The sequence below is a fragment of the Diachasma alloeum genome, unplaced genomic scaffold, assembly GCF_001412515.2.
Source record: "Diachasma alloeum isolate Michigan unplaced genomic scaffold, Dall2.0 Dall_scaffold_01056, whole genome shotgun sequence".
In the NCBI taxonomy this organism is placed as follows: domain Eukaryota; kingdom Metazoa; phylum Arthropoda; class Insecta; order Hymenoptera; family Braconidae; genus Diachasma; species Diachasma alloeum.
Genome location: NW_021681167.1, coordinates 3,176 through 20,668, shown reverse-complemented (window position 1 = coordinate 20,668; position 17,493 = coordinate 3,176). Strand labels below are relative to the sequence as shown.

The 17,493-nt window shown below is 44.0% G+C and overlaps 1 protein-coding gene across 1 annotated transcript in view; it reads right to left on the bottom strand.

Annotated features, from left to right (window-relative positions):
* The window catches only part of LOC107045696 (E3 ubiquitin-protein ligase RNF13), a 105,934-nt gene extending 105,097 nt beyond the window's left edge, over window positions 1–837 (bottom strand). The window contains exon 1 of the mRNA XM_015268030.2: window positions 814–837. Within this exon, the coding sequence (XP_015123516.1) occupies window positions 814–837 (24 nt within the window). The remainder of the gene's footprint in view (window positions 1–813) is intronic.
* Between the last annotated feature and the right edge of the window lie 16,656 nt (window positions 838–17,493).

Genomic DNA, 17,493 nt, shown 5'->3' with positions numbered 1-17,493 from the left:
CTATGAGAAAAATGAATTTTCACAAGGGTAGTTTACCCCCCATATTTCACCCCCCGGAGACGGTTCTAATTCGCATTTCCAACATTTCTTGTGACCTTCATGATACACTGCGAAAGAGTTGTTCAAAAAGCTTCCTTATGTGTGCAATCGAAAAATGACCCCGAGAGGTGGTCAACTTCAGAGAGCACTTTCACCCCCTAAAACCCAATATGGGCAGCTAAAAAAAAATACATGTCTCTTAGTTTTGGGTCCCCTATAACATATTCAAGTTTCATTGAAATCGGAGGGGGACACCTGCGTAGTGTTCCTTGTTAGTGGTGGTCCGAGAGAAAATTTTACTTTTCTCCGAAAAGAAGATGATTACCCAAGGGGTAATCTGAAGAAAAATTTGGCAGGAAATTTTTCCTGAGAGTGACAGATTTTCTTTCGTGAGCGCGAAATTTCATGGCAAGGAGAAGGTCTCTGAAACTCAGTGGGTTGTTCTCTCATCCATCCGGGGAGGATGGCCTTGAGCTGACGAGATAATTTTTCTCCATTGAGAAAACGAAAGTAACGTTTTTTCCGCTCCGAGTTTTTTCCTGTTACGCTGAGCACTGTTTTCCTCATTCGCCCGAGGAGAATGGTCTCGGGGCCGGGAAACGGCTTTATCCAGTGGAAAAATGTAAGAGATCGAGGCCAGCGGCACAACATTCCGGAAAGGAAATTATCGCGCCTAGAAATGAGAGGTTAGTCTGGAAACATCATAAACCGTCCCGATTTTTCGTTTGTGGAGAGGATTTTTCCCGATGCTATGGGTATTGTTTTCCTCATTACCCTGGGCAGAATAGTCTCAGGCATGGACAATAGCTCTTTTCCACCGAAAAATATCGAAAAGACAGTGAAAAACAGAGAGAAATACAAGAAACTCAATTATCAGCCGGTCGGTAAAACAGTCACTCATACGGGAGTGACGTTGCCAACTGCGAAATTCAGAGGTACTGATTCCGCCTGTGAGGGCGCACCACGTAATGGGTCAAGTCTCGGGGCAAGAGTTTAAATACTTTGAATTGACAGGTCATCACAGGTATTTAAAAGAGCGCGCCTCTCCGCAAATATGGGTCGAATGTCACCAGGGGGGACCACCTCTGGTGATCTATTTAATTGAGATGCGCTCTTATCCCCTCATTTTCCTGGCGAATCCGGAGTGCTGACCACAAGGAGAGTTCTTTTCCGTTTCGACCTTCACGCAGTGCGGAAGAAATTGACTCGTGTTCCTTGTGAGACAGTTGGCGCAGTGTATAACCATACACTGAGAGGAGATGGCCAAAGACCACGTGTTTGACCAGCTGGCGCAGAAGGTGGTGGAGACCGCCGAAGAAACCCAGAGGGGTAAATTCAACCCCCAGGGATTGAGAGAAACACTCGGCCGGGTACAACCTGTCGAGGGAGTGGAAGTAAGCGAATCCGAGTCGCTGTAGCGGGATGACGATTAAATTATACCGGAATTAATGCAATTGCATATTCCAGAAGGGGACCCCATGGAGATGGAGTTCGACTCGCTGCAGCAGCTGCAGGATGTCGGCGGAGAGGATCCGATGGACGTGGCCGTGACGGAGGTGACCATCACTGTGGAGACCCCATCTCCTTCTGAAATACCCACTTGGGAAGAGACCAGGGGAACCAAGGAATCCCCTTGACAGCTGACCCTCCCGGAGGAGGTGTCAAACGCCACCCTGGCGAGGGCCACAGTTGAAGCGCTCGGGAAGAACCCTCAGCTCCTTGCCAGGATGGCCGAGCTGATCCTGCCCCTTATCAACCCGAACCCTTCGATTTCGTCGGAAATTGTGAACATGCCAGAAGACAAAGAGGCTAAGGGAAGGAGAGAAAGAGGGAAAAGGGACTCCAACGTCCCGTTAACCCAGACTCCTTGCAGAAGGAGGAGGTACGCCTCCAGGTGCTGCAGCACGGAGGCGAGGGGCCAGCGAGAGTCTCCCGCGATGAGAATCCCAAAGGAGAAGGTGCCTGGAGAGAGTGAGAGTGTCATTACGATGTCTCAGCTCGACGAGGATTTCCATCGTGAGGAGAAACCCGAAGTTAAAAGGAGCTATCCCAGGATTGCACCAGCGAAAATTTTCTAGAATTGCAGAAAACCTGGGCACAGAAGAAAAGATTGCCCTGACGCCCGCCGCCTATTGCTAGAGGTGCGGAAGGCCCGGGAAGGAGACGAGGGACTACATCCCATACCAGGCAGGCAAAAAAGCAAGGGGCTCTTGGATCCACAACTTTGGCCGCACCATCCCCAGGAATGTTCTCAAAGCCATGGAGGTTGAGACGAAATTCAGGAGGGAGGAGCAGACGCAGGTCCCAACCCCACCAGCCCCGCGGGACGTCTCAAAGAAAGCGCCGAGGAAATCCAGGGCTCCAAAGAGGTCCCAGGAAGACCAAGGAGAAGGACGGAAATGAAAAATCTGTGTTGAAAGACACAGAAACTTTCTCTACATCATCCGAGAGGAAGGGATAACCCTTCGGTTGATGACAATGAGGCGAGAACCACCTGAGGCAGATGGGGGAAGCCGCGGCAGCCAGGACTTTTTTTTTGGAAGGCGAAAATTTTTTTCAATGCTTTATTTTGGTTCATTTTTTTTAGGCTGAGAAGGAGGAGAAAAAGTGGCCTAAAAAGACCATAGGATTGCCAAAACATCCTGAGCAAGGATGAGAGCAACTTCCAGTGAACTGAAAAGACCACAAGGGCAGGAAAAGGACGCTGGATAGATTGAAAAGTTCAGGAAGCGAGTTAGGGGCGAAAGCCCCACACAAACAACCCCAAAAAATACGTGGTCTATCAACTGCGGTGTTAGAATACGAAATCGGGTAGTAGGCGCCACCTAGCGTCTTCCCAAGGAGTGAAACAGTCGGTAACGAACTAACGTCCTCGCCGACAGACGAAGAAAATCCCAAAGGTCGGTATATTACCGAGTTGTGATCGGCAATCGGTGAAGAAGTAGTTCTATTACCAATTGACGAGAAAAGCCCGGCGGGCGGAAAAACACCCCATAGTAACTTTTTTTAGAAGGAGGAACCAGTAGATGGCGCCTCCATACTTGAATTTCAATTCAGCGCCGAGAAAACCTACTCAAGACAGGAAGATTCGAAAAAAACGCCAGATAAGGAACATTTGAATTTTTCTCATTCTGAAAGCGTCACTAGAGAAGCTAGTGAGATTATAGAGGAATCGTCTGGGAAACTGAAAACCCAAGAGGGCAGAAGTGATGAAAATACGCCCGAAATAGAGGGCGCTGTCGACAGGAAGCGCGGAAATTCAAATTTCTGTCAGTCTGTATAAATGACTAGGTATCTTAGCGAAAGTTTTAGAGGCTTAAGAGAATTTTAATAAAAGTTAAGAACCCCGAGAGACCTCGGCGACAGGGATAATCAACGAAAGAGAGGGCGCTGTCGACAGAAATATGCCAAGAAGAAAGAATGAACCCCCACCCTGGCGAAATGGGTATAAAAAGAGCTGGAGAAGCCTGAGAGTCTCGTGAGACCTCGAAGGAAGCTGGACGGAGCATCACCGAGGATAGGTGAGGAAGCGTCCGGAGCGAGTTACGTTGGGAACCTGCGGCGAGAGCCTAAGGTGGACAACGAGCAGAAGGGCGACAACGGGAATCTCTCGGATGGAGAGACAAAATGAGAGTCCGGGAAGCGGAGAGTGAATTCAACGAGTAAAGATTGGAAATTGACACTCCCGGAAGCGCCTTTCTCTCTGGAGAAAGACAAGATATATACCCCATTAGGTACGCCGAACGAGAAAAGTGAGGAGACCGCGAGCCAGGCTGCGTTGAAAGCCCTCCTAGACCAAACCAAGATGGTCGAGGAGCAGATCAGAGGTTCGGTCATGCTGAAGACTGAGGCCCCATCTCGCAAGGTAGGAAAGCCGCCTGGCAGTAAAAATAGTGGTAGAAGCAGCAGAAATGCTAGCGGCACCATGACACCCATAGGAGATATACCTGGGGCGACAGTGACAGAGGCGACCCCTACCGCAGCTGAGCTGCTGGCCAGGGTACAACACCTGGACAGAGAGTTACGGGGCCGAATAGGGCCAATGTACGTAACTCCTAAAGGAGAGGTTTCTCCAGAAGAGTTGCGTGAGAGACCCCGAGAGGAAACCACATGGCAACTAATTCCACCGAGGAAGTTGCCATTTGCAGAGGAAAGACGTCCAAAATCCTAAAGAAGGCATCATCGATCCTCTTCAGACTAGAGCAGCGAGTACGAATATAGACCTCGCAGAGAGAATTATCTCAACGCCCAGAAGGCTCTGGAGGCGTTGAAGAAGTGAGGAGTCGAGTTTACAGGACGACCCGACGAGGATGTGGAAGATTTCATAGCCCACGTAAACGACGCCATAAAGACCCTCCGTATCTGAGAAAATCACCTTCTCGGAGTACTGAGAGACTGTCAGATAGGCGATTCACCTGGTATCGTCAGATTGACGTGCATTCATAGAAGGATGCATGTCACACATTCAGAGACAACTTTGGGAAGCTAGACTATCAGGTCGCGCTCCGCGAAGAGATAGCGAGCCGTCATCAAGGCGAAGACGAATCCGGTGGCTCAGTTTGTAGCCAATCTGAAGGGTCTCCTTACCAGGACGGACCCAGAATGGCCTGAGCAACAGAAGCTTACGTATATAACCAGAGCAGTCATTGTGCCCTAGCTTCGCCTATATGAGCTCCAAGACTCGGGAGACCCCTCAAATGACAGCCCTAAAGGCACTGATCCCAGCAGAAGAGGATCCCGAGCCTAGTAGTTTGAGTAGTTAGAAGAGGCACACGCCTTATAAGGAAGTGGTGCCTTTTCAGGGAGGAGTGTGCTCGGCATGCAGTGCTATAATTGCGATCAGAGAGGACACTCCTGGTGCATCTGCATTGGGCCGAGGACAGTTTTCTGCTACGTATGTGGGAGAAAGAACGTGCAGTTCCCACAATGCCCATAGTGCAATCCGGGAAACGTCGTAGCCGGCAGCGTAAGCGACACACCAACGTCTACGTCGCTGCGAAACTCGGAAATCGCGGTCGCAATGGAGATAACAATCCCAGAGACTGGAGAGTTCGTCCCAAAAGCTGAAACAGAAATGATCTCAGTGGAAATTACAGAACCTGAAGTTGAAAGAACTGTGGAAGGTGAGCAAAGGAGCCCTGAAACAGTGAAGCAAGAATAAGGAGATGGAAATAGTAGTGACACTCTGACTCTAGAACCCATGATGAATCCCTTGAAATTAGTCTCGCCTGAATACAACTTGAGCTGGGAGTTTGGAAAACAGGCGATGAAAGAAGGCAAAACATTTGTTTTTCACGTGGACATTGAAATCCACGGAAGAAAGACCTGCAGTATAGTAGACTCGGGAGCATCTCGCACTTTCACTGGAGAGGCGAAAATCGACTTGCTGAGCAAACTAGGCATTAATGCGAGAAGAATCCTACCCAGAAGAATTCTAGTAGCGAATAGCCAACTGGAAGTGGTGAAAGAAGCCTCCAAAACACCTTTGGTATTAGGAGGAAGAACAGTCACAGTGGAACCACCTTGGATGGCCTCGCTATTCGAATATTTCATACTGAGATTGGATTTCCTGAAAGAAGCTCGAATGGTCATAGATTTCTTTCATCAGTCCTGGTTCTTCAGAGATAAACCTGAAGAATCCTTCAAGTTTGCAGCAGTCGAAAGGGCCTGCCACATAACAGTGTACAATGGTTTAAAGAGGCCTAGAGAAGACAAACACAGCCAACTCCAACAGCCTCTGGATGAAAAAATTCCAGTGATAGAAGGAAGTCCCCCGATTTCCAAGTTGCCCACCCCCCCAAACAATGTTGAAGACCTCGAGCCAATTCGACAATGAGTCAGATCAGCCTTCCATCACTTGAAATTAGCGATGTAGAAAGAAGTTGATGATATGCTCAAAGATGGCATCAACAAACCATCAGTAAGAGACTGGAATAGCCCAATCGTAATGGTGAAGAAGCCAAGCGGAAAGTATCGATTTTATATCGACTTCCGTCGAGTAAATGAATTCACGAAAAAGGATGCATATCCGGTAGCTAACATGGCCAGCATCCTTGACGAGTTGAGACAAGCCAATTACATCTCCACGCTCGATTTGAGCGTGGCATATTGGCAGATCCCGTTGGCAGAAGAATCAAAAAAGATTACTGTTTTTACGGTAACTAGAAGAGAGTTCTTTCAGTTGGAACGCATGTTGTATAGCTTGACGAATGCCCCTGCAACCTTCCAGAGAGCACTGGATAAAATAATTGGTCCAGAAATGTATCCCCACATCTTCGTATACTTAGACGATATCATTATCGCTTCAAGTATATGCGAGGAACATTTGTAGTGGCTGGGAAAAGTTCTCGATGCATTGCGAGATCACGGTTGAAGCATAAAGGGTTGCAAGTTCACCCTGACAAGACGTCGGCGGTCGTAGAGTTCCCAGTACCCAAGAATCTGAGACAGGTTCATCGGTTTCTGGAAACGGTCTCCTGGTATAGACGATTATACCAAATTTTGCAACTGTAACTCAACCCGTGATACAAACGACATCACGTGCCTGACGCCTTATCCCGCGCTCCGGAAGGAGCGACAGATCTACTGACAGCCGCACTAGATCCCCAAGATAAATGGTATTTACGCCACTGTCGAGGTGGAGAGAGACCACCAGAGAAATGCCACATGTGGATGATGTCTGAAGGGTTATTATACCGTCTCAAACCGAACACTTTCGCTTCGGTAGATAATGAGGATTTGAACGAGTGGAAATTAGTTCTCCCTCGAGAATTACGCCATGGAGCTATTAAAAAGTGCCACGACTTGTCACAGGCTGGACATCAAGGTGTCGATAAGACCTGCCAATGCTTAGCCACTCAATATTACTACAGGCCAGCGATGTTTGAAGATGTGATGATCTATGTAGGTTCGTGTCACGAATGTCAGCGCCGCAAAGTGCAGCAACAAGCACCGGTAACACAAATGGGACCTCGAGCAATCGAGAAACCATGGTCTAGAATATCGGCGGATAAAATGGGACCATTTATGTGAACTAAAGTAGGACATCAGTACATTCTGGTGATCCAAGACTTCTTCACGAAGTGGAGAGAAATTCATCTCTTGCGAAAACCTACGGGAGCGACGATTTGGAAAGCCCTAGGGGAGACCATTATCCATCGACGGGGAACTCCCAGAGAGTTGCTGATCGATAGTGGAACCGAGTTTGTAAACAAGGACTTGAAAGAACTCGCTAGTTCAACGAATATGCATCATCGAATGAGTCCGCCGTATCATCCACAAGTGAACCCCACTGAGAGAGTGAATTGTTTGCTGAAAGCGATGATGAGGGCGTATGTAGAGGCAGATCACCGTGATTGGGATTGTCATTTGGATGCGTTTAGATTCGCATACAGTACAGCCCAACACAGTTCTCTGAAAGCCACACCCGCTTTCGTAAACTTTGGTAGGGAACCAGAGCCAGCGAACTTGCGGCGACGAAAGATAGAGGGTCACATAGGAGTCGAACAGACTCCAGCAGCCTCTTGGGTAGATCGCATGTGACGACATGATACTTCAGACACGCGTTAGCCGAAGCTAACGATAGACAGGCCCAAGCTTATAACTTACGCCGAAACGCTGGTGAATACGAGGTCGGTGAACTAGTATTAGTAAATATACTGTTACGTATTTGCCCTTTTCCTCCCTCTCAACCACTGTCATATACGATCGTCTCTTTCTCTCCCGTTATTCGTTTATCTTATTTTCCAGTTCGCGGACGCGTCAATCCTTTTTGTATTTCTTTTTATTATTCATTCGCCCCAAAATCTTTAATAAACAGTTAGTCATTATAAAATGTGCCCATTCTTTGGTGACATTGGTGTCAGAAGTGCATGATTTATTAGTGCAAAATAAACCGTAAACGCATTTAAAATCGAAACGTGTATCGGGAGGAATATCTACTTCAAGACGACCCACCGGATAGGGAATCCAGCATGTCCACAATCTATGGAATCAACTCATAGGAATTACAAAAGATAAGTCTATTTCTCCCTGTCCTCTCCTACACGGAGAGAAATATTCAATAAAAATTACGTATCTTTTCTGTAATTCCGCAGCGAAATGTGGTTGCAGGAAATTTTACGAAACTGTCACGGAATTTTTCCAGAGCGTTCCATAATTTTTATCTGAATTTCCTGTGAAAAATTATGATACCGTCACTTAAGTTTTCTGAGTCGATTCCGTAATCGGTGAGCGAATTTCGAGTTCCGTAATTTTTACTGAACATTTCTCTCCGTGTATCGTTTCCGGAGCATTCTAATTTAACCAGACTCTTTTTAATCAACTCTTCTACACTGTAACGAACATGTGGGGATGTTCGTTAGGGACACCCATACGACCTAAAAAAAATCTACTCCCGCGACATAAGGCCGATTCGTGAGTAAAAGTGTCAGAAAGAGAGGTTCAGGTTTTCCGGCTTCGGCGAGGTTTCTTTTATTTGAGGGCTTCAGCTAGTTTTCCCGCAATGGCGAGGTTCAATTTTAGGCGATTCCGGTTAGTTATTTCCCGAAAAAAAACGTGTTATTGTCTTGGGGACTTTTCCTTTTTTTAAATTTATTTTCGAGATTTAAGTACGTTTTGGAGTTCGTAAATCTACATAATTACGCGCTCTTGAGAGCCCATGGAATTATCGCGAAGAAGGGCCCAGTTATGAGTCATCCGGTAATTTCTATGAGGCTAACTCTTTTTCAAATCTTACGGGGAATCGTCCAGCTGAAATGCTGGCGCTCCATTTTTAGTTGGAGTTACGGGGAGATTAATTAGTTATCTTTACGTTTATGGTGGAAGGTCGTCTGGGACAAGGGCAGTCATTGTCCCCAGCGAATTGCCAGACTGCATATGGGGTAGTGTTTAGTGGTAAAGATTTTACAAAATTTCGATTAGTGGTTAGTTTCATTATGACCCCGTGACTCTCGGAGAACCGATCCGTGGAAGGCGCCAAGACATCTAGGGTAATTATCCGAACGTCCACCAGTTCAGCTCAGATTTATATAATTATTGTTAATGAAGGGTGTTAGACATACCGGAGTATAGAATTTAGCAGTCACGCCACTGCTTTTCCCGAAGTTATTCGCTGGTTCCCTCAAGGTTCACGCCTTTGATGGGTAAAAGTCTCTGCCAATCAGGGGCCGTTCCTCATGAGCCGGAATTCGCGCTGGGGCCAGTCACACGCGACACTGACCCCCGAAAATCAGTTCGGTATTGACCACGGTCAAGTGACGACGTGAGTGAAGAACAGAGCCGGGATTACAGTACCCAGAACACCCTACAATCCGGATATTTCCCCTACGAATCGAGATGGTGAAGAAACGTCCACCACAGAGAAAGCCTTCCCAAGAAAGTTTTCCGTAATAGTTGATGGTGAAGATTAATATTCCGAGCCATTGAGCGTGACGTCGGTTTTCTACTCATGGTGGTTTCCCTCACGTTGGCCTTCAGCCACGTGCAGTGGCATTCAATCCGATTAAACGGCTGTTGAGTCAATTATTGGCGGTTTTTGTTATATATATTTATGTCATAAGGCCCGATAAACCGCGATTCTAACCTCGCTTCGCTCGGTTCGATCGTGGTTTTCGGGCCCAACGACATGCTATTTTAGCGTATATCACACGGCGATAAAAGCATCATCTGGCGAATGTGATTATAATCCTCGCCTTCGGCTCGAATTATAAGGCCACGTTCGCCAGATAATACTTTTATCGCCCTATGACATAAGATACTATTTCCTTTTGAGACGTCGATTGTCCCTGGATTTTTACCTGTAGGCTTCTGGTCGATTTTCATCGACTTATTCCCCCCTAGAAGTTGATGTCGTAATTTCCGTCCGGTTCTGCCCCGGCGGCATTGTCGGGTCTCTTTTCATTAATTATTTGAGGCTCTAAAGAAAATTGAGGTTTATTTCATTTTTCTCGGTCGAAATCGTGAGATTTTTCGATTTAGGCCTTCGTTTCTCTCTCGCTCCCGGGGCAGAGTCTTCCCTCTCCCTCTACGGAAAATTCGCGTAGAGCGGCTCAAGCATTCACCATGAATGCTCCCCCCTCGCGGCTCCCCGCAACTACCTATCCGTGCCTACAAGCTGCGTTTCCCAATTAACGCGTGGATTTCAGAGTTTAAAAATTCCCTCGGTTCTTAATCGTCCTGGAGTGGCTCACAACGATCCAAAATTGATAATCTGGCTTCTCCAGACTCTCCCGAGCATTTTTGCTCTGGGCCTTCCGGATTTTTCTCTACCGGTTTTCCGCCACAGCGAGTTTAGTTTTATTGAATTTTTATTTTCCGCAGTACGTTATGCGTATATCGCTGGGTTTATTTCTTCTCTCTCTCTCTCACTCTCACGGGTATTCGCATAACTTTCCCCCAGTTCTCGGAATTCTCGAGCATTTCGCGATTAGCGAATATTTTCGTATGATCGCTATTATCCTCGTGTTTGCGATAACACCTGAGGAATTAGATCATGTTAGCCCTATAGTCGAAACGATCACGAGTATATTACTTTGTTATTATGATTTTAGATCGGATTTATTCATTTTTCTTTAGTTTTGTTAGAAGAGCGATGATTGTTGTCGAGGATTTTCATTGTTTTTGAAATGATATAAAAGTTGGTAAATTGATTATTTTTGAAAATTTCAATAGTGGAACAAGTAAGGACAATGAAATCCACCCCTCTCTCCACAACCTAGCACACTGAACGATCCGAGGACCATTACCTTTCTCCAAAAATCTAGTTCTATTCGTTTTTGGTTTATCGGTTAAGAATTTTCTGAGTGTTTGGACTCGAAATTCGTGCACTTCCGGTTTGATAATTCCGGCTAAAAATTATCTGGCGCCCATTATTGGTTTTATTGTGCGTTAACTAGATTCAGGGGAAGAAGAGCGAAGGTAATAGGCATTTTTAACCCCCATGCAAAAATGTCACGTTACAATACTCACAAAACTTCCTCCGAACCATCACTTCCTTCTACCGAAACCTGCATTCACACAAAGTCCAACAAATCCTCAATTGATCGTAACGCCATTGTCGCAATATGACCGAATTTTTGGCGTCATTGCGAATGACAATGTGTAGTGAGGTAGATTTGCTGTCCCATATTTATTTTGTTCCCTTCGTGATCAATTTGAAGCAATTGTTGAGACACTTCCGGCTGCACATTCAACGAATATTAGTAAATTGAAGGACAATTTTGATTTTCGCTCGAAAGTAATGAAAATAATAAGTTCACTACGTCTATTATTTACGATTACGCGTTTGCGTTCAACTAAAAAAATGACATTTTAAAACTTTTGCAAACAACGTAGAAAAACAAATGCCCTCCCCTTCCTATAGTGCTTCAAAAGCATTTGAAGTAAATTCACATAATAAAAAGCATTTAAGGGGGCGCTGTCGTCGCATTGTACGAGAAACATCGTGATTTTTACCTTCTCCTACAGTCGACAATTTTTAAAGTTTCTGTTTACATTTTGGCAACCGAAGGTGTGTTTAAATTGAAAGTGAAGGTTTTTATCCATCCTGCAAAATAAACCTGACTGGTTTCTACAAGAGTATCCCGTTCAGGCTTAATTGAATTCTCCACCTAATTAAGTTGGGTTATGTTGACCTGGTATAAATATTGGGCTGCTGGCCGCAAAGCACAGTGGGTATTGTAGGGTGGTGATGAGTTTATCTGTAACGGATCCTGTACCACCGGCCGATAAAAGAAACCCAGCAATCGATAACGATTCTTCCTGCTCTACCCCCGCAGACGTCTCAGCTGTCTCTGATCCGCCAGTCGCTAGCTCAAGCCCACTCCCAGCCGTCAAAGGTAAGAGGAAATCACCTGCCCCTCTTCATAGATGTAAACAATCGAAATTAGAAGATTTTTCGTTTAAGAGAAATAAAAGTCCACAATCCCAAAATTCCACCGTCTCAACCCCGGGCACTTCTAGTAGTGATCAATTTGATTCTTTCTCTAGCAAAGAATTTGTTACTAGTATTCTCTCCTCCTCGGAGAGCCCATCCAACATGAATCACCACGAAATTCCTCAACTACCCGGAAATGGAGCAACAGATACTATTGAGACTAGGCTTGCTAGAATGGAGCATCATGCTCAATAACAGTTTACCGAACTCACCAGACTCATCCAAAATTCTCTCGACTTGACAAATAATCTGAAACAAGACCTGATATCTTACAAAAACGATATTAATATGACATGTAAAAACCTTGAGGTCAAAATCACCACCAACAACGAGCACCTGCAACCACAACATGATGAGTTTAAGAGATTAGTTATTGAGAAATTTGCGTCCATAGAATCAAAAGGAATTCCTCAGCATCCCCCAACCCATCAGAAATTAATTATCGACGGGCTTCAAAAGAGGATTGATAACCTCGAGAGAGAAAGCAAAAAACTTAATATCGTCATCCGTGGTCTCACAACCACAGCCGCCACAGCCGAGAGGGATGTTTATAATCTGATCAACTCTGAATTTGATCTTACGGATGTTGTTACGCAGGTTCGTTTTGTGGCTCTCAAAGGAAAATGCCCGAACATCGTTATCGTACAGCTCAACAATGCTGTTTCCAAATCGGAGATTCTTGGAAGCAAGAAAGAATTTGCTAAGAAATCTCATCTTCGCAATGTTTATATTGAACGTGATTTAACAACTTATGAAACTAAAGTTGCTCGCTGTATCAGAGAAATGGTATATCAGGCTAAACGAGAAGGAAAACATGTCAGATATAATACCAAAATTCTGGCTATTGACCATATTGAACATCGTTGGGATAATTGGTTAGAGAAGATGGTTCCCATCACTCAGAGCAACTCTGTGATGAAGTCGAACTCTTTCACCATGGATTGTGATGGTGAGAACCAAGTAGCTGCACATCTCAACCAGTTTACAGAGAGCTCTGGCCTCCTCCACAACAACGATAAGTCAAAAAACTAACAGTTTACAAAGATTTGCATCTGGTCTTCTGGAATTTACACGGGTTTGAGAATTTGATCTTGAGTGGACCACCGACGTACGATGCCTCCATCCTCTGCATCAGTAAAACCATGTTACCTGCTGCTCCGTTTTACATCCCAGCCAGTCTACATGAATTTGCATGCCACTGGAAAAATGCTACTTCGAGCTGTGATGTTGGCCGACCTAGTGGAGGTCTTGGGGTCCTCTCCAAGCTCCCATCTACTCTGATAAGTATTTGTAGCTCCTGGATTTTTTGTAAAATTGTATATGAAAATTGCAATATCATCATTGGTAATATTTATGTCAAGCCTAAGTCTAACTTCTCATCGTTTTTAGAAAGACTGCAAAACCTGATTGACAGAATTGAAGAAAGATATGAAAATGATTTTGTTATTATTGCAGGCGATCTGAATGCTCGCGTTGGCAGTTCTGGCACCATACCACCTGACCTGTTTGATGATACAGTTTGTTTTGATGAAGTTTCAAACTCGGAAACGTATATTAACGATAGAGGTCATCCTCTCATGGATTTCATGAACAAAAATGGATATATACTCATCAATAGTAGAGTGAGTGGTGACAGACCTGCCAGCTGGACCTTCCTAAATGATCTTGGAACCAGTGTAATTGATCTGGTATTTGTGAAAGCCTCGGACTTGCATTTAGTTCTCGATCTAAAGGTTGACTCATCCGTGGCATTCTCCGACCATTTTCCTGTGATTTTCTCCCTACGTTTCCCTGTCTCTGAATCCTCTGTCCCTATATCCCTCTCCCTTGCTAATACCGAGCTTACTGACCCTATCGTACGTCCAAAATGGATCCCGTCTTCACCTGACGCTCTTGAAGTTTACATTAAGACGATAGACTTTTCGTTTGTAAATTTCATCTGCCATCCTGATGTAACACCTGATCAACTGAACGATTTTTTCAAGGATTCAATAGTAAATGCTGCCACTCAGGCTGGCTTTTTGCAGTCTTTCAACCCACGCTCTGCTAAGCAATTGTCTGCGCACTCGCCTCCTTGGGCAAAGGACCCTACCTTGCGCCTTGGGAGGAAAGATCTAGTGAAATTCAGCAGAAAATTTAAAAAGAACAGATACTGTAAAGCAACTCGTTCAATTTTTTATGAAAAACGCCGCAATTATAAGTCTCTGACTAAATTCAAGAAAAAGGAATATAAAAACCTGATAACTGTAGCCTTAAACAATCGATCCAACTCTAATTTCTTTTGGAAAACATTGAAAAAAATAAAACCTAAAGAATTGTACACTTGTGATGTCATGATTGAGCATTGGAATGATTTCTGCAAAAAAATCTATCCGCCAAGAGGTATTCCAATTTTTATTCCAACAATTAATTTCGTCCCGGAACTGGAACAGCATGTCTCTCTGACTGAATTAGAATCGCTTCTTAAAAAACTCAAACGTGACAAAGCCACGGGCCCGGATCTCATTGCCAACGAATTTTATTCTGTTCTGCCTATCAGTGGCAGAAATTATATGGTTGATCTTTTCAATTTTGTTATTGATACTGAGATCTGTCCCGAGGATTGGTCAAACGTGCTGTTATCCATGATTTTCAAAAAAGGGGATAGGGCTGATCCCATTAATTACCGAGGTATCGCTCTTGTGAACCATCTCACTAAGATCTTCACTTACGTCATCAAGGAAAGGCTTGAATGCTGGGCCGAAAGGAATAACATCCTGCCCCAGTCTCAGTTTGGTTTCAGGGCTGGCATGGGATGCACCGAAGCCATTTTCACCCTTCTTTCTGCTGTACAGCTCCAATTACGTTTGCCAAAACGGGAAGTTTTTTGTATTTTTGTCGACTTCCAAAGGGCCTTCGACTCGATACCTCATGACAGACTCTGGACCAAGCTGAACAATCTTGGGATGAGTTCAAAAATAATTAGGGTCATTAAGTCCTTGTATGACAAAGCGAAGATCCAAGTTAAAAGTGGCAATCAGCTTTCGGAAAAGTTTGAGGTTACGGAAGGGGTACTCCAAGGGGAGACGCTGAGTGCTCTTTTATTCATCTTATATATTTCTGATTTCGAACAATTCTTCCGTGACAGGAATATCTCCGGATTGAACATTGACGGCGTCACAGATGTTTTGATGTTGCTGTATGCTGATGATACAGCTATTTTGGTAGATTCGCACATCAAATTCCAAAGAGCACTTGGCGCCCTCGCGGATTATTCTGATCTTAATGGTCTTGCTGTGAACGTTTCAAAAACAAAGATTATGGTATTCAAGAGAACAGGGAGAATAAACTGCTTAAATTCTAGATTTAAGCGATATAAGGGCTCTGAGCTCGAGGTGGTCAAATCATATCTGTACCTAGGTATACCTCTCTCAAGGAATGGATTCGGTAATGGGGCTGCCAGATACGCCATTACAAAGGTTAAAATGGCAACTGGGGCGGCCCTCGCGGGTCTCACTAGTTTGAATGTTAGTTCCTGGAGAACATACCTCACCTTGTATAATTCACTAATAAGTTCCACCCTTCTGTATGCTATCCCCTCCTAGGGCCTTCTTCAGAATGAGGATTTAGAAAAGGCTCAACAAGATTTTTTCAAGCGCACACTGAACCTCCCTAGGTGCACCCCAGGTTGGGCACTCAGGCTTGAAACTAATCTTGTTCACGTGAGATACAGAGTCATGAAGTTATCATGGGACTGGCTGCTGAAAATTCTTGAGCAGGAAAACTCATTTCTTCCCAGAATTTATGTCACTAGACTGATTCAACTGAGCTCCAACTCCGGCTGTATTGACTCTTATAACTGGGCCTCCCAGATTCGTAAATTCCTTGAGTTAACTAATCATGAATCCCTCTGGGATGACTTCAATTATTCAACGTTAGCCCCCAAAACTATTGAAATTTTTGCCGATTTTGAAAACCTGCTCAGACGTAAAGACCTTGAGAGGTGGTCTGTCTCTGCCTCCTGCCAGTCCATTCCTCCCTTCTGCCCCCAATCACATGTATGAAAATCTCAATACCTCACTGATAACCACAATTTACATATTAAACGAATCATTGCTCAACTGCGACTTGCGAAAAAATTTAGTTGTTATTTTTATGTTNTTATTGAAATTTTTGTCGATTTTGAAAACCTGCTCAGACGTAAAGACCTTGAGAGGTGGTCTGTCTCTGCCTCCTGCCAGTCCATTCCTCCCTTCTGCCCCCAATCACATGTATGAAAATCTCAATACCTCACTGATAACCACAATTTACATATTAAACGAATCATTGCTCAACTGCGACTTGCGAAAAAATTTAGTTGTTATTTTTATGTTTCGAATGCGAAAGTATCCTTCAGTCCCCAGAGTACTTGTAAATACTGTGAAAAAAATGAACAGAATACCCTTGAACACTTTTTCTTGAGCTGTTCAGTATTGGCCAGTATGCGCAAAACTTTGTATAGTGGTTTCCCCCACTTTGCCAACCGTCCTTTTGGAAATATCATTTTTAATGCTAATTACTCCGAAATCAAGGCCATTTATAAATTTGCTCTGAATTGTTTAGCAGTCAGACGAAATATTGATCAGACAAATGCTTCTATACGTTCGCTCCAAAAATCAATCAGTTTTGTGCGTAACTAAATTGATATCTTTGTTTATTGTAATACTCCAACAATAGGACCATCCGCACTTCTTTGTATTCTTCTCTAAATAGCAATTTCTACCACCTTTCCATGCCAAATGTAAATATCATTATACACATATGTATATACTATGTATAATATTTCCCTCCTGCAACGGGGCTATGTACCCCATACGCAGAAAATAAATAATAATAATAATAATAATAATAATAATAAAAAGCATTTAAAAAAAACTCCTGAGATGGACTGGGAAGATCCATTCATTATCGATTTATTTGTGATCAACGAAAAATTGAATGAAATAGTTCATCGGATTCAAATATGCGTCCATTTTGAGCCGAAGGTCATTCATATTCCGGCCTGCCCCTCTCGAGATAATGATGCTGTGCAGGTATTTGCATCCTTTTCATTATTTTGATTTTAGTTGATGGCCACAACTAATCTCAGAAGATTTATTCGGTTCAATTGTTGATCGTCGAGACGATTTATCCTCGAAAAAATCCATTTCCGTGGATTGTGATTTATTTATCCTCGGAAAGACTCATTTCTTGCAATTATTTATCTTCGGGAAGATCCATTTCTTTAAATTATTTAGACGCGAGAAGATATTCCTACTTTTATTTATTTATCCCCGAGAAGATTACGAATGACGATGTATTACCTAAAAATACTCGTAAAAAAAATTAATACCTGATGCAAATACTTAAATAGATTTCAAGTTCTTTTCAGCTTTTTCGGATTAATTTAAACAAGTGATTTTTGCCGTTCCTAACATTTCTTTTCCAGTTCAAATCCTCGACTTCCTTCCCATTTCTCTGGAGAAACTTCGAGAGACAACTGGACAATTCGAACTTCATAA